This window comes from Bufo bufo, chromosome 3, assembly GCF_905171765.1.
Source record: "Bufo bufo chromosome 3, aBufBuf1.1, whole genome shotgun sequence".
Taxonomy (NCBI): Eukaryota; Metazoa; Chordata; class Amphibia; order Anura; family Bufonidae; genus Bufo; species Bufo bufo.
This window is the reverse complement of record NC_053391.1, coordinates 158,561,076-158,586,482: the sequence shown is the minus strand read 5'-3', so window position 1 is coordinate 158,586,482 and position 25,407 is coordinate 158,561,076. Positions and strand designations below refer to the sequence as shown.

Here is a 25,407-nt window from a genome sequence, read left to right as displayed (position 1 = left end):
TTGAAAAGAGTCAAATCTACCTGAGAAGAGTAATATGGTTATTCATAATCTGCTGCTCTCCCCGCCCATCTGCTGAAGATTGGCAGTTCTCTCCTAGAGAGAAAGGGAGAAAACTAGGTAGAGGACTGTCAATCATCAGCAGTTGGGTAGGGAGAGCAGGAATTTATGAATAACCATGACTCTTTTCAGGTGACCGTGACTCTTTTCCAGGCCCAGTCTGCAATAATTGTGATGTTGGTTCTCGGACATGACAGACCCCGGAAATCAACTCACCTGTCTCAAATTTATGCCTCTGTTAGTATGGGTAGCATAAAGTTGATGACAGTTTCCCTTTAAGTGGTCTTTCTAATTCTATTTAGTCTATTCTCATCCATCATGCCATGCGGTTGATAGCTCCTTTCTTGTTGTGAAAGTGCTGGGGTTGGTTCTCCTCTGAGTTCCTGCTCGTCCGAGTACTTCGGACTTAAGTGTCTTTTCCTTATTTCTTGCATCCATCTACCCATCCAATCTGTTGCTGAATAGTTATGTATGATCTACAATTTAATACAATAGTGACATTTAGTGGATATTTTTTTATTTTTTTAAACGTGAAGAAATCCAGCTTAAAACACATCTATCAGTTATTTTAATGCAATGAAAAGACATTAGAAAGTTTAGCATATGTTTCAGTCTAAAAAGCCAAGCGTGAAAGTATAAAATAGCATTACTTGTGATATTGATGCAGCATTAACATAATAAATGACTAATTTGTAATAAACTGTAGTCAGTTTCGCAAGACAATGACACTTGGATCTACTTTCTTCCCAGTATTGCACCAAACAACTTTTCGGTTACTTTGACTTTAATGTCCCTGAAGCCAGAGTCTGTAAGGAGCTTGGTATATTCAGATGGTGTCCGTTCTTTGCCTTCTGCCTGGACCAACATGTATAGTGAGTACAACTGGGAAAACACCGGGCCACTTTTGTCTTCATTTAGAAGGAGTTCAACTATCAGCACTCCACCACCTAATGATTACCAAGAAAAAAAAACAATGGTGATTATTTGTCACACATGTAAGAAAGATCCATGCGACGTTCTGATTTTCTTCTTTGTGGTTTTTATTTTCTGGCCTGTCTCATGATCTGGAGTGTGATCAATTTAAAGGTCTGGTTTAATTTATGGTCCTCTTCTGGGGTCTGGATTAAGTTTTGGGTCTGGTCTGATTTATGAACGCATTTGGAGATGTGTTGTGTAAGTGTCGGGCTTTCTCAGTGTTTTCCGGTCCGTTTTTCACTGAGCCGTTGTTCCATTATTTCTGTTTCTGTTCCGTTTTTCCGTATGGCATATAGTACAGTATACAGTAATTACATAGAAAAAATTGGGCTGGGCATAACATTTTCAATTGCACTGTTCAGACCCTGTTCACACACCACGGGCAGTTTAGTGGTAGGACACCATGCGTGCTGAGACACTGTGATATGTTCCTGACTGGAAGATATTGGCAAAGTACTTAGCTTTTAACATTGGCCTGAGGAATTAGCTAGTATTGTCAGTTGCGTATCATTTTGGTGCATTTTTTTCAGTGAATTGTGTATGTATATTTTTTCATCTGCACAATGTATCATTTTGTGTAAGATGTTCTTGTGGTGCATGCGGTCCACACCGGCATCCTCCATTGTACACATTTTTTGCTGAGGATTGCCGTTGTCTGCGGACCGCATGCGGAGGAATTGCTCCCCCGGTTATAGACACGCCACAGTGTCTGGGTTTGGAGCATTTTCACCTGTTTAGGCCACTTTTTTCAGTGAGTTTTTAACATTTTCAATAGATAGTTATGCAAAAATGGAAAGGATACAGAAGACATATGGATGCATTTCCGTATGTGTTCTGTTTTTTTTGCGGAACCTTTGACTTGAATGGAGCCACGGAATTTGATTTGCGGGCAATAATAGGACATGTTCAATCTTTCAACGGAACGGAAAAATGGAAACACGGAAACGGAATGTATACGGAGTACATTCTGTTTTTTTTTTTTTTGCGGAACCATTGAAATTAATGTTTCCGTATAAGGACCGTATACGGAACGCAAAAAACAGCCCATAAACAGAAAAAAAAACGGTCGTGTGAAAGAGGCCTAAATGTGGTGCAAAACTTTGCCTAAATTCAATTTTTCTGGGGTGCAACCAGGGCAGTATCTTGGGACCTTGTTAAGGCATAAGTTCTGGATGCTTGGTTCCCCTACAAGCCTCTGTTCTTTTCCCATTGCACCGTGTGTGTTTAACCACCATCTGCCCCTTATAAGGGACACTTTTTGGAAGTTTTGGAATATGAAAAATCATTATGCATGCAGCATCGCAGTGTGTTTTTAATACACTCTTTGTTAACACTGTCAACCACGCATCTACCCATAGCTATGTATATCAGTGTCACTTTGACATTATTTGCTATTGCTGTCATTGCGTTCAAGAGCTTGGGGAGAAAAGCAAAAAAATAAATCATAGAAAAAGAGAAAATCTTTAAAAAACAGAAATCTGAGTCCTAGGAGACTAGAGGGTGTTATATACCAATTTTCAGGGAAATTGGAGGTAGAATTGATATGGATCTGAACCAAACTTTTTGAAAAAATCTGTGAACCTAAAACAAACAGAATCTCAAACAGTCTCAAAATCGGTTGAATAAGTTAAGGCATTCAAAAGTTATTACCACATAGAGTGACAGGTCAGATTTGCAAAATTAGGCCGTGTCAGGAAAGTAAAAGCAGTGTCTGGAAGTGGTTAAATGGACCCCATGTGAAAGTATTATTTCACTTTCTGAATTTATTTCTGAAATGTTGGTGTTGATTTGGAGTACACTGCATTAGTACTTTGTAGTTTACCATATGAAATATTTGGTATCTATACAGTAGGGCGCAATTAATTAGTAGTATCTCCTATATATTTAAACCTATGAACACATCCCTTCAATACTGCATATGTCACTGCCTGAAAGAAATGGGAATGGAGAATGTTTTCCTCAGAATCCCTCAGCAGTGCATCCATGGGCTTAAAGGGGTTCTCCGGGAATTAAGAAAATGAAAATACTTAAATATTACTTTATTATAAACATATTCTCAAATACCTTTCGTTACTTATAATGGCTCATTTTGTCTGGGGAGTGATCATCAGGGGAAACAAAATGGGCGCTGTCCCATTAATTAACACAAAACCTGTACTGATCACACATGAGGACAAGTTACTTTACAACACTGAGGTAAAGAGTTGCCTCCTCCTCCTCTCTACTTGTCAGGGATTATGATCCTGAATACAGATGACAAGAACTTTAGCTAAATCTCTGTGGAATTTAGTTCATGAGACCAGCATATGATCTCACAAGGGGTCTGAGGATCTCATCTCGGTACCTAATGGCAGTCAGGCTACCTCTGGCGAGCACATGGAGGGCCGTGCGGCCTTCCAAAGAAATGGCACCCCACACCATTACTGGTGGACGTTTGACGGTCTATCCACCGTCGTCACGTTGCACCACAGACTGTCCAGGAGTTGGCAGATGCTTTAGTCCAGGTCTGGAAGGAGATCCCTCAGCAGACCGTCCGCCACCTCATCAGGAGCATGCACAGGTGTTGTAGGGAGGTCATACAGGCACGTGGAGGCCACACACTACTGAGCCTCATTTTGACTTGTTTTAAGGACATTACATCAAAGTTGGATCAGCCTGTAGTGTGTTTTTCCACTTTAATTTTGAGTGTGACTCCAAATCCAGACCTCCATGGGTTGAAAAATTTGATTTCCATTTTTTTATTTTTGTGTGATTTTGTTGTCAGCGCATTCAACTATGTAAAGAACAAAGTATTTCAGAAGAATATTTAATTAACTCAGATCTAGGATGTGTTATTTTTGTGTTCCCTTTATTTTTTTGAGCAGTGTACTGTGTTGTTTGCGAATTTTGCTCTATATTCTTTTTTTTCCGAATATTCGCTATATTGCTATGTATTCTTGTTTTAGCAATATAGCGAATATTCGAAAAAAAAACGAATATAGTTGTAATTTTTTTCCACTCTGAACTTCAGATGAGAAAAAAATTACAACTATTAGACAAAGAAGATTATAGCACTAGATTAGCTAAATTGCTCTATATTTGTTTTTTTTTCGAATATTCGCTATATTGCTATATATTCTTGTTTTATAATATTACGAATATTCGAAAAAAAAGAAGTTATAGCAATATAGCGAATATTCGAAAAAAACAAATATAGAGCAATTTAGCTAATATAGTACTATAATATTCTTTGTCTAAAAGTAAAAAATTAGCAAAAAAAGCGAAAATTCGAATACGAAAATTCGCATATTACACGATCATTACCTTGCCGATTTTTTGAGAGAAAAAATCGTAGAATATAACGAATATTCGAATTTGCGAATATTCGATGAATATTCTATGAAATATTTGCGAAATATCGCGAATTCGAATATGACCCCTGCCGCTCATCACTAGTGTTCACTATGTAGAGTGCACTGCAGTCCACACCTGTGATAACCTACATGGATCTTATTGAGTTACTCCTCGCCTGTCTAGCTGCTGCCTTTGCTGTTCCTCGCGTTTACTATGGATATTAGCTGATGCTCATAAAAATGTGACTCGACTGTGTATATTAAAAATACATATACAAAATTCTTTTTATGATTTAGGTGACCAAGAAAATCGACTGATGGGACGTTATACAGCTGAGCCTCTATTTTAAGCTTAATGTTGTGACTACATGCTATGTGCTTGGTGTGGAGCTGGGTCCGCTATATTTTCGGGCCTTGCTCTTCACTGAGTAACAGACGTAGAGACAGTAGGGATTTCTCTTCTGAGTTTTCCCATCTGTTTGAATGCCAGGATAGTCATGCTGTAACTAAATTTACTTTGTTTTTACATCTATCTTTTCCCATTTACTTAGGATCTACTACATTGAGAAAGTCAAATGAACCACCTTACCTACATATTTTCCTTTTCTTCTCTTTCTTTTAAATATTCCAGGCTGTCTTCTTCATCTTGGCTGAATAACTACAGATATAGCCTTCTTTTCTTAACCATCACCCGGATCTGAAAACTGATGTAACTATCAAAAGGATCCCCATCCTTCACCCACTACTATTACCACTTAATCTCAATATGTTTTGGTACTATTACTGACCTAGAGGGAAAGTGCTTCTGGGTAAAATACCCTTTCCCCCCTTACTGGTTCTGTTATCTCTGACAGAGTGTGTATACGCCCTCCCTTGTCAGGATGATACTTAACCTCTCATTGTTTTTATTTAAATTTTTTGGTTCTTGTTATATTTGTTCTTACCTTGACAGGTATTTAAGAAACAATTCTACATCCTTTTCAATATGTGAGCAGAATCCCCCGGCGGGGGAGAAGGATAATGGAGGGAAAAATCTGAGGAGAGGGGCGTCTTGTGGGTCCTCTCGTGGCTGCACTCTCCGCTTCACGATATATCTGGTTTGCCAACTATTTAATTATATTATCACCTACGGCATGTGGTCTTCCCATCCTACTAAAATACTATGGCGGATTTTAAATTAGCCTCATATAATGTTAAAGGGCTGAGATCCCCTTCAAAAAGGTGCCAGATCTTATCTCTCCTACACAAGGAAAAATGCTCAGTGGTATTTCTCCAAGAGACACATTTTAAACATAAGAACTATCCTAATCTTTCCTTTTCCAGATTCCCTTCCTGGTATCATTGTGGAGCCGGGGGTGCAGCCTCGAGGGGAGTCAGCATAGGTTTCCGCAGAGGCCTTCCATTTCAATACAAGTCTCATATCCAGGATCCAGAGGGTCGATATTTAATCCTTAAAGGCCTGGTAGGACAGTCTATGTTCACATTTGTGAATATTTATGCTCCAAATACTGACCAACTTATCTGGCTTAATAATATATTTTCTTTAACCCCTTAAGGACCTAGGACGTACCGGTACGCCCTATTTTCCGAGTCCTTAAGGACCCAGGACGTACCGGTACGTCCTGACTTAAAATCTGTATTCCGGCGCCCCAGGGGTTAATTGGAACGGGATTTCGGCTGAAATCATTCAGCCGGCATCCCGTAACAATGCAGGGGGGGGTCATTTGACCCCCCCGTATCGGCGATCGCAGCAAACCGCAGGTCAATTCAGACCTGCGGTTTGCTGCGCTTTTTGCAGTTTCTGATCGCCGCGGTCCCTGACCGCGGGGATCAGAAACTTTAGAGTGGCTAAAATCATTATTTTTCACCCCCCCCTGCACCCCTGCACGATTTTATGCCGGAGGGTGGTGCGGGGGGGGGGTGTCGCAGGCGGTGGGGGCGTTGCGGGAGGCGGGCGGTGCGGCAGGCGGGATCGCGATCCCCCGCCCGCCTCCCCATGAACGATCGTTGGCTTCTAGTGGTTATACCAGGGTGCCAGCACATTGCTGGCACCCTGGTATAAACGGCTGACATCTGTGAAGATGTCAGCCGTTTAACCCTTTCCATACCGCGGTCCGTACGGACCGCTGTATGGAAAAAGTTAACTGTCATCGGTCAGGGAGCTCCCTCCCTCTCCATCGAGGGGCTGCTGTGGCTTTGCAGCCCCCCGATGGAGAGGGAGAGAGCCCCCAGAGAGCCCCCCTCAGCCCCGTCCTTACCCTTCCCCGTCTGCGAAGTTCTGAGCAGACGGGGAGGGTTCCCATGGCAACAGGACGCCTGCTCAGGCGTCCTGCTGTCCATGGTGCTGAACAGATCTATGCTAAAAGCACAGATCTGTTCAGTGTAAGTAAAATACAGTACAGAACAATATATATTGTTCTGTACTGTATTATACAGACACCAGACCCACTGGATCTTCAAGAACCAAGTGGGTCTGGGTCACAAAAATGTAAAAAAAAAGTGAAAAAAGTTAAGATAAAAAAAAAAACATTTATCACTGAATAAAAATTAAAAAAATAAAATAAACTACACATATTAGGTATCGCCGCGTCCGTAACGACCTGATCTATAAAATGGTCATGTTACTTTCCCCGCACGGTGAACGCCATAAAAATAAAAAAATAAAAACTATGAGAAAATTGAAATTTTGCCCACCTTACTTCCCAAAAAAGGTAATAAAAGTGATCAAAAAAGTCGCATGTACGCCAAAATAGTACCAATCAAACCGTCATCTCATCCCGCAAAAAATGAGACCCTACTCAAGATAATCGCCCAAAAGCTGAAAAAACTATGGCTCTTAGACTATGGAGACACTAAAACATGATTTTTTTTTTTTCAAAAATGAACTCATTCTGTAAAACTTACATAAATAAAAAAAAAGTATACATATTAGGTATCGCCGCGTCCGTATCGACCGGCTCTATAAAAATATCACATGACCTAACCCCTCAGATGACCACCGTAAAAAAATAAAAATAAAAACAGTGTAAAAAAAGCCATTTTTTGCCATCTTACGTCACAAAAAGTGTAATAGCAAGCGATCAAAAAATCATATGCACCCCAAAATAGTGCCAATCAAACCGTCATCTCATCCCGCAAAAAATGAGACCCTACTCAAGATAATCGCCCAAAAACTGAAAAAACTATGGCTCTTAGAATATGGAGACACTAAAACATTTTTTTGGTTTTAAAAATGAAGTTATTGTATAAAACTTACATAAATAAAAAAAAATGTATACATATTAGGTATCGCCGCGTCAGCGACAACCTGCTCTATAAAAATACCACATAATCTAACCTGTCAGATGAATGTTGTAAATAACAAAAAAGAAAAACGTGCCAAAAAAGCTATTTCTTGTTACCTTGCTGCACAAAAAGTGTAATATAGAGCAACCAAAAATCATATGTACCCTAAACTAGTACCAACAAAACTGCCACCCTATCCCGTAGTTTCTAAAATGGAGTCACTTTTTTGGAGTTTTTACTCTAGGGGTGCATCAGGGGGGCTTCAAATGGGACATGGTGTCAAAAAAAACAGTCCAGCAAAACCTGCCTTCCAAAAACCGTATGGAATTCCTTTCCTTCTGCGCCCTGCCGTGTGCCCGTACAGCGGTTTACGACCACATATGGGGTGTTTCTGTAAACTACAGAATTAGGGCCATAAATATTGAGTTTTGTTTGGCTGTTAACCCTTGCTTTGTAACTGGAAAAAAAATATTAAAATGGAAAATCTGCCAAAAATGTGAAATTTTGAAATTGTGTCTCTATTTTCCATTAAATCTTGTGCAACACCTAAAGGGTTAACAAAGTTTGTAAAATCAGTTTTGAATAGCTTGAGGGGTGTAGTTTCTTAGATGGGGTCACTTTTATGGAGTTTCTACTCTAGGGGTGCATCAGGGGGGCTTCAAATGGGACATGGTGTCAAAAAACCAGTCCAGCAAAATCTGGCTTCCAAAAACCAAACCGCGCACCTTTCACTCTACGCCCTACTGTGTGCCCGTACAGTAGTTTACGGCCACATATGGGGTGTTTCTGTAAACGGCAGAGTCAGGGCAATAAAGATACAATCTTGTTTGGCTATTAACCCTTGCTTTGTTAGTGGAAAAAATAGGTTAAAATTGAAAATTAGGCAAAAAAATGAAATTCTCAAATTTCATCCCCATTTGCCAATAACTCTTGTGCAACACCTAAAGGGTTAACGACGTATGTAAAATCAGTTTTGAATACCTTGAGGGGTGTAGTTTCTTAGATGGGGTCACTTTTAGGGAGTTTCTCCTCTAGGGGTGCATCAGGGGGCTTCAAATGGGACATGGTGTCAAAAAACCAGTCCATAAAAATCAGCCTTCCAAAAACCATATGGTGCACCTTTCACTCTACGCCCCGCTGTGTGGCCGTACAGTAGTTTACGGCCACATATTGGGTGTTTCTGTAAACGGCAGAGTCAGGGCAATAAAGATACAATCTTGTTTGGCTGTTAACCCTTGCTTTGTTAGTGGAAAAAATGGGTTAAAATGAAAAATTTGACAAAAATATGAAATTCTCAAATTTCCTCCCCATTTGCCAATAACTCTTGTGCAACACCTAAAGGGTTAACAATGTATGCAAAATCAGTTTTGAATACCTTGAGGGGTGTAGTTTCTTAGATGGGGTCATTTTTGAGTGGTTTCTATTATGTAAGCCTCGCAAAGTGACTTCAGACCTGAACTGGTCGCTAAAAATTGAGTTTTTGTAAATTTCTGAAAAATTTCAAGATTTGCTTCTAAACTTCTAAGCCTTATAACATCCCCAAAAAATAAAATATCATTCCCAAAACAATTCAAACATGAAGTAGACATATGGGGAATGTAAAGTCATCACAATTTTTTGGGGTATTACTATGTATTACAGAAGTAGAGAAACTGAAACTTTGAAATTTGCTAATTTTTTTCAAATTTTTGGTAAATTAGGTATTTTTTTGTGCAAAAAAAATAATTTTTTTGACTTCATTTTACCAGTGTCATGAAGTACAATATGTGACGAAAAAACAATCTCAGAATGGCCTGGATAAGTCAAAGCGTTTTAAAGTTATGAGCACTTAAAGTGACACTGGTCAGATTTGCAAAAAATGGCCTGGTCCTTAAGGTGAAAATGAGCCCGGTCCTTAAGGGGTTAATAGAGCAGCATAGAGAGGGCTTCCTGCTTGTCGCTGGAGACTTTAATATTGCTTTCAACCCTCTAATAGATACATCATCTAAGAAATCCCCTATCCCCGCAAAAAATCTCAAACTAATACATACTACACTACACAACCTGGGAATTATAGATGTATGGCGTTGCCACAACCCAGATTTAATAGATTACTCTTTTTATTCGCCCCCGAATAATTCATATAGCAGAATTGATTACATCCTAGTCCCAAAGGAGAAGCTACAATACTGTACTGCACCCAAAATCGGAGACATAACCCTATCAGACCACTCTCCAATTTTTTGTACTATATCCCCAGAAATAAAAAGTGATAGACAACCTAATTGGAGATTTAATGAATCCCTACTGAGTAACACGAAACATACTGCCCAAATATCCTCTTACTTAGAAGAATACTTCATAATTAACAACACCCCTGAAGTAAGTCCTCAAGCTATCTGGATCGCTCATAAAGCCTATATACGTGGTAGATTGATCAGCCTGTGCTCTTTCTTAAAGAAAGAATCAGAGAAGAAACTCAACACCCTGCTTTTACAAATCCACCAGGTGGAAAAGGCCCATAAACAAAGTTTGGTGGCACAGAGACTTGCGGAACTCTCTTCTCTTAGAACTCAGCTGAAGAACCTTCTGAATGAGCGTTCAGCTAAATTTTTCCTGTCTGCTCAGCAGAAGATCTACGCTCATGGAAATAAAGCTTCAAAATATGTTATGAGCCGTATTAAACAGAGAAGGGACTCCCGCTACGTTCAGTCCATTAAATCCCCCCAGGGTGTTCAATTATTCAAAGCAGAAGAAATAGCTGAACAATTTAGACTATTTTACAAATCCCTATACAATCTTCCAGCCTCTAACCTCCCTGATCCCTCCTTAAGCAGAGAGAGCAATATCAATTCATTTTTGGAGACCCTTAACCTCCCAACATTAAATTCGGCACAACAAAAATCCCTGACCAAACCGTTCACTATCCCGGAACTAATCACTGCAATTAAAGCTACCCCCAGAGGCAAATGCCCTGGCCCCGATGGTCTCCCTATAACTTACTATTCATCCTTTCAAAGTATTCTACTACCCCACTTACTTCGTATCTGCAATCTCTCATTGGCCAATATACCACTCTCCTCTGACATGACTAAAGCAGTCATTACGATAATTCCCAAAGATGGTAAGGACCTCTCGGTCTGCTCTAACTATCGCCCAATTTCCTTACTTAATGTAGATCTTAAACTTTTAGCAAAAATGCTGGCCACTAGGCTCCAAAGCTTACTCCCTGAACTTATTCGACCTGATCAGGTGGGTTTTGTTAAAGGCAGGGAAGGCAAGGATAACACCACGAAAATTTTAGATGCCCTGTTCTATGCCTCACATAAATCTTACCCTCTGGTTTTGCTTGGCACGGACGCCGAGAAAGCATTTGATAGAGTGGACTGGACTTATATCAGATTAGCCCTGGCGAAATTCCAAATTCCTGAGCAATATATCAACTCTATATTCTCCATGTACACCTGCTCCTCGGCATCCGTGTCAGTAAACAGACTTCTTTCCTCCCTTTTCCCCATTAGAAATGGAACGAGGCAAGGATGCCCCCTCTCTCCACTCATCTTTGTCCTTGTAATGGAATCCCTCCTTCAAGCCCTTAGGCAAGACGATGAAGTTAAGGGCCTCATAGTGGAGAAACAAGAGTTTAAATTGGCAGCTTTTGCTGATGATCTACTGATCATCACCACTAATCCACAGAGATCTATGCCCAGGATTCTCTCAATACTTGACCTCTTTGGCTCCCTTTCCAATTTTAAGGTCAATCCTTCCAAGTCCCAAGTCTTACATATAGGCCTTTCCTCCGCCAGTCTTGCCTCCCTCCAAATTAACTCCCCTTTCAATTGGCAAACCCAACAACTAACTTATCTAGATATTAAACTGTCCTCCCATCTGCCTGATCTATTTCAACTAAACTATAAACCCCTCTTAGCCTCTATGATAGCTCAAATGGACTCCCTGGATTCTCCCTATCTCTCATGGTTTGGAAGGAAGAACATCTTTATGTCACTGATCATGCCAAAACTTACATATATGATGCAAGTTCTCCCTATTAATATCCCCAATTCATATTTTACTTCTCTAAACAAGCATGTCCGTAAATTTATTTGGCAAGGTAAAAGCCCCTGTATCTCCTTTGATAGCTTAACTAAACCTAGAACTAGAGGAGGTATTGGTCTCCCCGATCCTAAATCTTACATGCAAGCCTTTCAGCTCTCTAGAGCTATTGATTGGATTAGGGAGCCCATACATAAATCCTGGCTCACATTAGAGACTGCTCTCCTTCCCTCCTCTCCCCGAGCCCTGTTGCTGGCTGACAGACTGCCCCCGACCCATTCCTCAATACCTAACCCTATTGTACGTAGCACTTTAAGGGTCTGGGGGGGTTTCTCGTCCATCAATGGAGTTCCAATACCTCTCACTTCACTTATGCTCATAAAAGACATAATTAACCTGGCACCCAAAGAACTGAGAGAAAGCTGCCCGTTGCTCATTAGGTCCTCATTGATCTCCATAGCCCAATTCTTAGATACAGATGGGTGTATTATTTCTGACTCAGAAATATGCAAACTCTTGGGGACACAAATTCATAATCCCACCCTGTTACACTTCCTTAAGACTCAATTACTCAGTAGGGCTAAAAATCCCCATGTATCAGAGGAAACTAGATGGTTAGTGGAAATGCTAAGCAATAAGAGATTCCCTCCTAAATCTATCTCCACAATTTATAAACACCTGAAATCCCCTACTTCCTTTGTTAAACCAGCAATAGTGGGCAAGTGGGAAAAAGATCTACAAAGATCACTGACCCCTCAAGAAACTTCAAGAATTTTAATCCTACCACATAAATTATCTAGGTGCATAAGAATCCAAGAAAACAGCTACAAGATTCTTATGCAATGGTATAGAACCCCAGATAAAACCTATAGGTATAGTACAACAGCCACTGATTTGTGTTGGAGATGCCATAAAACCAAAGGAACCTTCTTACATATTTGGTGGACATGCGAAAAGATTAACCCATGGTGGCACGCAATCACCAAATTATGTAACCAGATATGTGAGTCGTCCCTCCCTTGCTCCCCTGAATTGACCCTGTTATCTCTAGGGATGGAGGGCCTGGGCCTTCATAAAAAATCCCTCTTTACCCTCCTTTTGGCAGCGGCTAGATTACTTTTACCTACCCACTGCCTATCTTCTGAAATCCCCAGTATTGAACACTGGACAAATAAAGTGGACCAAATATACAGATTAGAGGAAATTTCTCATTGGGAAGCACATTCCAGACCTTCTTTCCTAAAAACTTGGACTCCTTGGAAACGTTACAGGAACTTTTCCTAGATATATAATTCTTGTGGCTATTTTTCATAACCCCCCCCTAGTACACCTCCTCAGATAGCAAATTCTTAACAATCCTTACCATTCCCCTCCATCCTCTTCCTCCTTCCCCGCCCTTACACCTATATCATAGAATTGTTAACTTTATTTTCGCACCTTTATGCTTAACCTGACTTTGCTGCTAAGCTTACACTTCTTGCTGATACCTGTCAAGTTGGGCTTAACCGCCCTTTGGTTTCTTATTGTTATTTGTGACACCTTACATTGGGTGATTTTCGCTTATGCTTATGTCACTGGTATTGTTGTACGCTTTAACTATTGGAAAATGTACAATGCTTTGAAAAAATTGAAAACAATAAAAATTTTCAATAAAAAAATTTATAAAAATACATATACAAATTGGCCTTTTTCTTTGTTTTTTTGTTTAATTTTTTTATGGTGCTTGCTTTGTTTTATGGGGGTTTTCTGTAAAAATGGCTGGTAAATATATTTTCGTCATTTTTTCAGCTTTGCATGTTTTTTTTTTTTAGTGTACAGTATAACAAAAAATAGTGTGGTACTGTGTTAGCCAGAAAAATATATGTGATTTTACAGTGTCAGACTGTGCAGGGACACTCCCAGACTGGTAACACCCATCTGAACGTTAATTGCAAACTTAACATAGCATCATAGGAATAAGCAACACTTGAACCAACACTATGAAAAAAAAAATCAAAGATAGAAAAAGAAAATAGGAGAGCGATGCATGCCTCCAGGGAGATCAGATCTAAACTCTCACCAGTCCTAAAAAAGCGAGGGAGGAGACACTCTAATGCAGAAAAGTAGTTTTATTCACCCAATGTGGGACAACAACGTTTCAGGTGCTCAATGCAGCCATTTTCAAGCTGAAACGTTGCTGTCCCATATTGTGTGAATAAAACTACTTTTCTGCATTGGAGTTCTGCGTCCCTTGTGGCTTTTCCACTTTTGGTTTCCAAAACTACATGCAGAAACCTGACTGTGTGGTCGTACCCTTAGTATATACTGGGGACTTGTATTTTCCCTTCCCATGTGCATAACTTTACATTTGTCAGTGTTAAACCTCATTTGCCACTTCTCTGCCCAAGCCTCCAATCTATCCAGATCCATCTGTAGCAGTATACTGTCCTCTTCCGTGTTAATTACTTTATACAGTTTATTATTGTCATCTGCAAAAATTTATATTTTACTGTGCAGACCTTCTACAAGATCATTAATAAATATATTGAAGAGAATACGGCCTAATACTGACCCCTGTGGTCAGGGCCGGCTCCAGGTTCATGTGGGCCCTTGGGCGATAAATATCAGTGGACCCTTTGTGGCATTTTTTTACATTTACATGTACCCCTGTGGCTCCCACACCATATAATGACCCAGAGTGGCCCCCATACAGAATAATGAGCACTAGTGGCCCTCCCGTGACAGGGGTCAGAAGATCTAAGAGACTGGCTGCATGTTATGTGATCTGACAGCCTCTTTGGTTTCACTTGTTTCTGTGTTGTTGCTGGGTATGACCACACCTCTTGTCTCAGGTGTAGCTTAAAGAGAACCTGTCATCAACTTTATGCTGACCTTACTGAGGGCAGCATAAAATAGTGACAGAAATGCTGATTTCAGAAGTGTGTCACTCATGAGCTATAAGTAAGTGGTTGCTGAGAACCAGCATCATAATCATTACAGCCCAGGACTTGAGAAGAGTCAAATCTACCTGAGAAGAGTCATGGTTATTCATAATCTGCTGCTCTCCCCGCCCATCTGCTGATGATTAGCAGTTCTCTCCTAGAGAGAAAGGGAGAAAACTAGACCGTAGAGGACTGTCAATCATCAGCAGTTGGGTAGGGAGAGCAGGAATTTATGAATAACCATGACTCTTCTGAGGTGACCGTGACTCTTTTCCAGGCCCAGTCTGCAATGATTGTGATGTTGGTTCTCGAACATGACAGACCCCGGAAATCAACTCACCTGTCTCAAATTTATGCTGCCGTTAGTATGGGTAGCATAAAGTTGATGACAGGTTCCCTTTAAGTGGTCATTCTAATTCTATTTAGTCTGGTCTCATCCATCATGCCATGCGGTTGATAGCTCCTTTCTTTTTGTGAAAGTGCTGGTGTTGGTTCTCCTCTGAGTTCCTGCTCGTCCGAGTACTTCGGACTTAAGTGTCTTTTCCTTATTTTTTGCATCCATCTACCCATCCAATCTGTTGCTGAATAGTTATGTATGATCTACAATTTAAAACAATAGCGACATTTAATGGATATTTATTTATTTATTTATACGTGAAGAAATCCAGCTTAAAACACATCTATCAGTTATTTTAATGCAATGAAAAGACATTAGAAAGTTTAGCATATGTTTCAGTCTAGAAAGCCAAGCGTGAAAGTATAAAATAGGATTACTTGTGATATTGATGCAGCATTAACATAATAAATGACTAATTTGTAATAAACTGTAGTCAGTTTCGCAAGACAATGACACTTGGATCTACTTTCTTCGCAGTATTGCACCAAACAACTTTTCGGTTGCTTTGACTTTAATGTCCCTGAAGCCAGAGTCTGTAAGGAGCTTGGTATATTCAGATGGTGTCCGTTCTTTGCAGTGGCGTATACCATAGCAATGGCTATGGGGCCTTACGCCACTGGGGGCCCGCCGCTAACTGAGGATAAAAAAAAAAAAAAAAAAAATGTGGCGAGTGGGCCGGGCGTGGCGCTGTGATAGGGGGCGGTCAGAGTCGGCGGAGGTAGAGAGGCAGTCTGGGCGGCGGTTTGCCGGAAGTGGAGGTGGCGTGGTTGCAGACTAGGAGCTGCACGTACTAGGAAGCTGCAAGTTGAGCTGCTGGAGTGTCGGTGGCTGGCTGGCTCGGCGGGCGGCGCATGCGCAGTACGGGGTACAGTTCGGTTGGTTCAACTTCAAGTGGCTGAGGTGAGGGCTGGCTGGGGAGTGGGACTGAGTCTGACTGAGTCTCCGACCGAAGCGGCAGGCGGAAGCGGCAGTCAGTGCAGAAATGTGGAGACTGGAGTACTGTAACTGGAGTCACTCTGGAGACTAGTGTAGTGGACAAGTGGAGGAGACTGGAGTTATTTCATCTGTGTGTGTGAGCTACAGCCAGATCTCAGCATCTTCTCTATTCACACATATGCCTGCCAGGCTTGAGCAGGTATATGTGTGAATAGGGAAGATGCTGAGATCCGGCGGTAGCTCACACACACAGATGAAATAACTCCAGTAATACAGACCCCTCAGATAGGATTAGGTGGCTGTGTCTTCGCCAAAATGCCATTAACCATTACCACACCACACTATTAAATAATGCAGCTGCGCCTGCCAGGCTTGAGCAGGTATATGTGTGAATAGGGAAGATGCTGAGATCCGGCTGTACCTCACAGTGAGGTACAGCCAGATCTCAGTATCTTCCCTAATCCATATTCAAACATATACCTGCTCAAGCCTGGGAGGCGCAGCTGCATTATTTAAAGGGATTCTGTCAGATTTAACCCCTCTAACCTAAGCATATGCTCATGTCCAAACTAATAAAAAGAATCCTAAGCTGGCCTTATTAAACCTCACTGTGGCTCTATTTGCCCAAAAAACTGGTTTTTATAACCTGTCAATGAGTTACTTAAGGTGCCCAAGGGGAGGTCCGTTAATACAGGGTGCCCCCCGGTGCCCAGCGCCGCCTCCGCAATCCTCCCCGTCCCTCTGTCAGATCCCGCGCCTGCGCACTAGGCTTAGCCTGATGCGCCCGTGCGGACTCCTGGCAGCGGCAGGTTCGGGATCTGGCAGAGGGACGGGGAGGATTGCGGAGGCGGCGCTGAGCTATAGAAGGCGGCAATGAAAACAGGGAAGGCGGCGCTGGGCAACGGACGGCAAGGGGTGCGGCCGGGCACCCTGTATTAACGGACCTCACCTTGGGCACCTTAAGCAAGTGATTGACAGGTTATAAAAACCTGTTTTTTGAGCAAATAGAGCCACAGTAAGGTTTAATAAGGCCAGCTTAGGATTCTTCTTATTAGTCTGGACATGAGCATATGTTTAGGTTAAAGGGGTTAAATCTGATGACAGAATCCCTTTAATAGTGTGGTTTGGGGATGTTGGGGTGGGAGGTCCGAGAGGTATGTGGGGGTGGGAGATCCGGAAGGGGGACGGGCATAATTTTTTTTTGCTATGGGGCCCAGTCATTTCTAGCTACGCCCCTAAATAGAACAGAGGATTTTGAGAGATTTAGGCCCCTGTCACCCAGGCACAGCAGGGGTTCATTCACAGCAGAAGGGGGATCTTGTCACCCAAAAATAGAACAGAGGATTTTGAGAGATTTAGGCCCATGTCACCCAGGCACAGCAGGGGATTATTCACTGCAAAACTAGCTGCATGTCACCCAGCAATAGAACAGAGAATTTTGAGAGATTTAGGCCCCTGTCACCCAGGCACAGCAGGGGTTCATTCACGGCAAATGAGGGTTCATGTCACCCAGCAATAGAACAGACGATTTTGAGAGATTTAGGCCCCTGTCACCCAAGCACAGTAGGGGTTTATTCACAGCAAAACTAGCTTCATGTCACCTAGCAATAAAACAGAGGATTTTGAGAGATTTAGGCCCCTGTCACCCAGGCACAGCAGGGGTTCATTCACGGCAATAGTGGGTTCTTGTCACCCAGCAATAGAACAGAGGATTTTGAAAAATTTAGGCCCCTGTCACCCAGGCACAGCAGGGCGGTGAGCGGGAAGGCCGAAGTTACGCTGCAGCGCTGACAGGCGAGCAGCAGCAGGGTGAGAACGCCGAAAGCGCGCACAGACGGACCGCACTTTATGCAGCAGCTCTGACATGTCGGGGTAATTTTTAAGGAATCTCTGCACCACCAAATTCAGCACATGCGCCAGGCAAGGGATGTGCGTCAAACCGGCTAGTCCCAGAGCTGCTACGATATTTCGCCCAATATCGCACACCACCAGGCGGGGCTTGAGGCTGACTGGCACAAACTACTCATCGGTCTGTTGTTCAAGGCCCGTCCACAGCTCCTGCGTGGTGTGGGGTTTGTCCCCCAAACAGATAAGTTTTAAAACTGCCGGCTGTCGTTTACCCCTGGCTGTGCTGAAGTTGGTGGTGAAGGTGTTTTACGCTGACCGGATGAGGAGCTGGTAGAGGATGGGGAAGCAGATTAGGAGGAGGAAGCAACAGTAGGCAAACTGAAGCGCCCTGCAATCCTCGGTGGTGCAAGGATATGCGCCAAACTGCTATCCGCCTCAGGCCCAGCCGCCACTGCATTTACCCAGTGTGCTGTTACGGAGATATAACGGCCCTGACCGTGCTTACTGGTCCACGTATCCGTAGTCAGGTGCACCTTGCCACAGATGGCATTGCGCAGTGCACACCTGATTTTGTCCCCTACTTGGTTGTGAATGGAAGGGGTGGCTCGCCTTGAAAAGTAGTGGCGGCTGGGCACGACGTACTGTGGGACAGCCACCGCCATAAGGCCTTTAAAACTATCAGTCTCCACCAGACGGAATGACAGCATTTCAAAGGCAAGTAATTTAGAAATGCTGGCATTCAGGGCTAGGGATCGCGGGTGGGTAGGTGGGTACTTCCTCCTCCTCTCCAGCGTTTGGTGTATGGAGAGCTGAACGCTTCCGTGTAACATTGTGGAGATGCTTGGTGACCCAGGTGTTGGTGTTGCTGGCAGATCCTCTGTTTGTGGGGTGCCAGGTGGCACTGTCACTCCAGAGGTGGATGAAGAGAAGAGGAAGCAGGAGGAGCCAGAGACCTTTCTTGGTTTTTGAGGTGTCTACTCCACTGCAGCTCGTGCTTTGCACTTAAATGCCTGGTCATGCAGGTTGTGAACGTTTATGCCTCGCTTCAGGCTCTGATTGCACAGCGTGCAAACCACTTGTGTCTTGTCGTCAGCACATTGTCTGAAGAACTGCCACGCCAGGGAACTCCTTGGAGCTGGCTTTGGTGTGCTCCGTCCCTTGCTGCGGTGGGCAGTAGGAGGCGTACTGTCTAGAGGACGGCCGCTCTGCTTTTGCACCCTGCTCCCTCTTCTGCTGTGCTTGTGGCTCTGTGCGACCACGCCTCTTCCCCCGAACTACATCGGTCACTCGCATGACCTTGATTCCATGTGGGGTCGAGGACCTCATCGTCCTCCACATCATCTTCCACCCAGTCTTCACCCCTGACTTCCTTGTCGGTCTGCACACTTTCGAAAACCCCAGCAGTTGGCACCTGTGTTTCGTCATCATCTGAGACGTGCTGCGATGGTCCTCCCATGTACTCATCTTGAAAAATAAGTGGTTGAGCATCGGTGCACTCAATCTCTTCCATTTCTGGGGCAGGGCTAGGTGGATGGCCCTGGGAAACCCTGCTAATAGAGTCGTCAAAAAGCAGAAGAGACTGCTGCATGACTTGGGGCTCAGACTGCTTGGCTGATTTGCAAGAGGGTGAGGTGAAAGACTGATGGACATCGGCTGCAGGTGCCAACTGTGGTCTTTCAGCAGGAAACTTGGTGGGAGACAATGTGAAGGATCTGGATCCACTGTCAGCAACCCAATCTACTATCGCCTGTACTTGTTCAGGCCTCACCATTCGTAGAGTAGCATTAGGCCCGACCAAATACCGCTGCAGGTTTTGTCGCCTACTCGCACCTGAGGAAGGGGTTTCACTTGTGCGTGTAGCTGGCACAGATCGACCACGTCCTCTCCCTGTAACAGGAGCTCCACCAGCAGCACCACGACCTGGGCCATGTCCCTTATTGTCACGACTGTGACTGATCCAGACAGGTCTGGGAGGAGAAGGTCGCAGCGACTTGCTACTCACGATAGCTTGTGAGTTTGCTCCGTGGTTCAGGGTATGTCATCTGGGTTTTGCCTTGTGAACCTTTTTGTCCTGACTGGGAGTTTGTAGGCATCCTTCTCAGGTGAGTCCTGTCTGCCACTCCCAGCTACTATATCAGTTTCACTTTCACTTGCAGTCATTGCCAGATATAGTCCTTACTTCCAGTTCTATTCTGACCTTTGAAGGAGATCGTTTGATGGTGTTGGTGTTGCTGTGGAGCTCTTGTCCGGCGTGGACTGTCGTGATTGGGATCGCCTTCTCTGCTCGTGACTGGATAAGTCTATCTCTGCTATAGTTTGTTTGTTGCTGTCTTCCCCTGCTGTTCTCCTAGACATGAGTGATGGTGACTAGTGCTCCCATCGGCCTTTCCCCACTCTAGGCTTGTTAGGGTGACTGAGGGTTTAGGCATCCTGCTCGCTGCACGGGTTCACACCCCGTCTAGGGAATCAGGGCAGACAGGTGCCAGCTTAGGGTTAGTCAGGGGTGGCCATACTATTCCCATCCGTAGATAAGGGTCCCCCTTCCCCTCCGTCTGGTGCGACACGACTGCTGCTGGGATAGCGGTCGTGACACTTATTTGACGCTCTCCTCATATTTTTTGAATTTAGGATCTTGCCCTAAATGGGTGTTTAATTAATAGAAGAAAGAACGACAGTATGTAAAGGGTTTATCTCACATGGCCTGAACCAGACTAGGCCTCAATAAAATATTTTTTTTGCCCAAAATGGCTGTATTTCAAATGCCTATTTCATACCCCTGTATGTAGAGGTAGTATCTCAGAGGGCCTGAACCTCTGTAGGCCTGAAGTAAATATATCTTTGCACAAAATGGCTGTATTTCAAATGGCTGTATTTCAAATTCCTAATTCAAACCCCTGTATGTCGAGGTAGTATCTCACAGGGCCTGAACCAATGTAGGCCTGCAGTAAATATATCTTTGCACAAAATGGCTGAATTTCAAATAGCTGTATTTCAAATGCCTAATTCAAACCCCTTTATGTAGAGGTAGTATCTCAGAGGGCCTGAACCTCTGTAGGCCTGCAGTAAATATATATTTGCACAAAATGGCTGAATTTCAAATGGCTGTATTTCAAATGCCTAATTCAAACCCCTGTATGTAGAGATAGTATCTCAGAGGGTCTGAACCTCTGTATGCCTGAAGTAAATATATCTTTGCACAAATTGGCTGTATTTCAAATGGCTGTATTTCAAATGCCTAATTCAAACCCCTGTATGTAGAGGTGGTATCTCACAGGGCCTGAACCTCTGTAGGCCTGAAGTAAATATATCTATGCACAAAAAGGCTGTATTTCAAATGGCTGTATTTCAAATGCCTAATTCAAACCCCTGTATGTAGAGGGGGTATATCACAGGGCCTGAACCAGTGTAGGCCTGAATTCAATATTGGTGCACCAAATGGCGGTATTTAAAATCTCTGAATGTAACCCAAATGTATTAAGGGTGTATCTCACATTGACATCTACATCAAAGGCTGCCAACTAAATTTTTTGTGCCCAAATTAGTGTTTGTTTAAAAACTGAATTTGACATCAGTATATAAGCCTGTAATTTTACACGTGCTGATTCTGCAAGGCCTGAAAATAGTGTTTTTTGTCATAAGAGTGTGTTTTTCAAACCCCAGAAAATGATGGGTGTATTTCTACCTTAAATTGCACACTGACTAATCCAGATGTTGTAGTTTGCCCCCCAAAAATGTTGATTTGCAATGTCCCAAAAGCTCAGATGCAGTGCTGGTGCACTGAGCATGCATAAAATGGCCACTGCCGCCACCACCCACCTAACTAACAGAATTCTAAAAGTTTGTATTTTTTGGTCAATGAGCTCAGGGCAGGGTAAAACGATAGTGCCCTGCACCCACACAACTATTTGTCTGTAGATCGCTGAGTTATATTCTCTCCTATTCTCTCCCTGAAATCACCAAGAAACCACCGAACACCGAACCCGAACTTTTACGGAAATGTTCGGGTTCGGGTCCGGGGTCCAAAAATGCTAAAGTTCGGTACGAACCCGAACTTTACAGTTCGGGTTCGCTCAACCCTAGCCATACTGGTTAGACACTGATGTTAAAAGCTGAGACTTTAGCCAATATATTCCAGTCAGGAACATATTGGAGCCCAGCGCACCCCGTCAAGGTGTCTCAGTGTGGCGTGGGTCCTACCGCTAAACTACCTATTGTGTGTCAACACTGTCTGATTCTACGGGCCGTCTCACAGCCAAGCTCCTACATACCTCCATAGTAAGATCACTAATACAATGGGAAGGAGGAGGAGGCTGCGAGCCCCACCAATAACAGGCCATGTGACACAAGCTACCAGGTCAGTCGCATATTATTGTGGCGCACCTTTTTTCCAGTGATTTATGTATTCTTATATCTTCATCCACACATTATTTCATCTTGTGTAGGATATTTTTGTGGTGCATGTGGTCCGCTGCTGTCATCCTCCATTGTATGCATTTTTGCTGGGGATTGCCGTTAGCAACGGATCACTTGTAGAGGAATTGCTCCTCCGATTATAAACACGCTAAAGTGTTTGGGGTTGAGCATTTCCTCCCATTTAGGCCACTTCATTCAGTGATTTTTCTTTATATGTTATGAATGTGCTAATGCTTGTCATTGGTAACATTCTGGTGCACCTGGTAGCCTGTGTCAAATGGCCTGTTATAGGTGTGGCTCGCAGCCTCCTCACCCCTTTCATTGTATTAGTGATCTTACTATGGAGGTGTGTAGGAGCTTAGCTGTGAGTCGGTCCTTAGCACCTATTAGACTGTGTTCACACACTATATGTAGTATATTGATAGGACCCCACGCCACAATGAGACACATTGACGGAGTGTGCAGGGCTCCGATCTGTTCCTGACTGGAATAAATTGGCTATAGTCTCAGCTTTTAACATCAGCGTGAGGGTCTAGCCAGTATAGTCAGTCGCATATTATTGTGGTGCACCTTTTTTCAGTGATTTATGCACACCTAAACTTTGTCAAAAGAGACCTGTTTCTTCTGGCTACCTGCTTCAGCTACTATTCTGATGCTGCCACCCGCCTAATGCCACACCTGCTGCCAGGTGCTCCTACTGCCACCCACCATCTTCAGCTGGTACTGGTATTGCCCCCCCCACCTCCCCACTCTGTCACTGGGCCCCTCTGTGGTCTCCTTATGTTGCTGCCACCTCCCCACTCTGTCACTGGGCCACTCTGTGGTTTCCTCATACTGCTGCGACCTAACCACTCTGTGGTCTTTTCATTCTGCTGCTACCTCAACACTCTGTCACTGGGCCACTCTGTGGTCTTCTCATGCTGCTGCCACCTCTCTGCTCTGTTACTGGGCCACTCTGTGGTCTCCCCATGCTGCTTCCACCTCACCACTCTGTGGTCTTCTCATGCTGCAGTCCCATTACCACTCTGTGGTCTCCTCATGCTGCTGCTACCTCCCCACTTTGTCACTGGGTCACTCTGTGATCTCCTCATGCTGCTGCCACATCACCACTCTGTGGTCTCCTCATGCTGCTGCTACCTCCCCAATCTGTCACTGGGCTACTCTGTGGTCTCCTCATGCTGCTGCCACCTCCCCACTTTGTCACTGGGCCACTCTGTGGTCTCCTCATGCTGCTGCCATCTCAACACTCTGTCATTGGTCCACTCTGTGGAATTCTCATGATGTTCCCACCATCCCCACTCCATGACTGGGCCACTATTTTGCCTTTTTGACCTAGTTGACATCATCATTTATTTAAACCTTCTGATCTGTCAGAAGGAAGGAAAAATTAGACGCACAACGGATCCTGTCTATGTAGTAGCTGTAAGGCCTGTATGACATGGTCCCTATTTTGCATTAGAATTGGCTTATGATTTGGTAGCCAAAAGCATGAGTGGGTGCAAAACACAGAAGACATGCAACGATTCCATTAACGTGTCATCTCTGTTTTGGATCCACTTCAGTTTTTTTGGGCTTTAGCAATACTGATGGATTACTGACATGCTGACCGAGTGAAGACGGATGCTCAACAGACAGGATCAGTTTTTTGGGGGTTATTGTACTGATGGATCAGAGGAAGGGCAAAATAATCAGTAACGTCAACACAAACTTACTGCTGACACCCTCACCACTCTGTCAGGTGGTCTCTACTTGTATAAGCGTTAATAGAACAGGTTCTGTAGACATCTATGTGGAATCAGCTGATGACAGTGTAAAAGGCGTCTTGGGCCTTTGCATGGTTCTTTATACCTGGCACTAACATTGACCTGTAAGGCTGAGTTCACACTTGAGTTATTTGGTCGGTTTTGGCCCCATAACTGCCCAAATAAGTGAGGTGTGCAGTGATTCTAAGAGCGACGCCAGTCATCTGCATGTCATACTGACTCACAGTATTGTTTCACTACCACAGAAGACTCCCTAAGCGTGTTACTGCAAGGTCTATTATTCTACACCACTATACATGCTCTCTGCAGCCAGGAAATAGCTGTTTTTTAACGCGATTCACCATGAAAAAATTCGAATCGAAGCTAATCTTTTTGAGAAATTCTCTCATCTCTAGTCATAACCATGAAACAGAGCAGTGTATAATGTGATGGAAAAATGAATCCAGCCAGGACAGGAAGCAATATGGACAATCACAATACAATAGTAAGGCTACTTTCACACTTGCGGCAGTGTGATCCGGCGGGCATTTCCGTCGTCGGAACTGCCCGCCGGATCTGCCGATCTGCCGCTGACTCAAAGCATTTGTGAGACGGATCCGGATGCGGATCCGTCTCACAAATGCATTGCAAGGACGGATCCATCTCACCGCTTGTCATGCGGACAGACGGATCCGGTCTGCGCATGCGCAGGCCGGAAGGAGGGATCCGGCATTCCGGTATTCTGAATGCCGGATCCGGCGCTAATACATTCCTATGAGAAAAAATGCCGGCATTCAGGCAAGTCTTCAGTTTTTTTTGCCGGAGAGAAAACCGTAGCATGCTGCGGTTTTCTCTTTTGCCTGATCGGTCAAAACGACTGAACTGAAGACATCCTGATGCAAACTGAACGGATTAGGCTACTTTCACACTTGCGTTGTTCTTTTCCGGCATAGAGTTCCGTCACAGGGGCTCTATACCGGAAAATAACTGATCAGGTATGTCCCCATGCATTCTGAATGGAGAGTAATCCGTTCAGTTTGCATCAGGATGTCTTCAGTTCAGTCGTTTTGACTGATCAGGCAAAAGAGAAAACCGTAGCATGCTACGGTTTTATCTCCGGCTAAAAAAACTGAAGACTTGCCTGAATGCCGGATCAGGCATTTTTTCCCATAGGAATGTATTAGTGCCGGATCCGGCATTCAGAATACCGGAATGCCGGATCCGTCCTTCCGGTATGCGCATGCGCAGACTGAAAAAAAGGTGAAAAAATAAATGCTGGATCCGTTTTTGCCGGATGACACCGGAAAGACGGATCCGGCATTTCAATGCATTTTTTCGACTGATCAGGCATTTTTAAGACTGATCAGGATCCTGATCAGTCTTACTAATGCCATCAGTTAGCATACATTTTGCCTGATCCGGCAGGCAGTTCCGGCGACGGAACTGCTTGCTGGATCTCTCTGCCGCAA

The 25,407-nt window shown here is 43.6% G+C and overlaps 1 protein-coding gene and 1 long non-coding RNA gene across 2 annotated transcripts in view; both read right to left on the bottom strand.

Moving 5' to 3' along the window:
* Positions 1–601: 601 nt before the first annotated feature.
* Positions 602–25,407, bottom strand: part of LOC120994864 (acetylserotonin O-methyltransferase-like) — a 193,832-nt gene continuing 169,026 nt past the window's right edge. The window contains exon 8 of the mRNA XM_040423731.1: positions 602–1,004. Coding sequence (XP_040279665.1) covers positions 793–1,004 — 212 coding nt within the window. The 3' untranslated portion in view covers positions 602–792. The remainder of the gene's footprint in view (positions 1,005–25,407) is intronic.
* Positions 21,880–24,877, bottom strand: LOC120994868. Its single transcript, XR_005777486.1, has 3 exons — positions 24,860–24,877; positions 23,597–23,601; positions 21,880–21,987 (listed from the first exon to the last, which is right to left on the bottom strand). It is a non-coding gene; the product is annotated as an uncharacterized LOC120994868 (long non-coding RNA).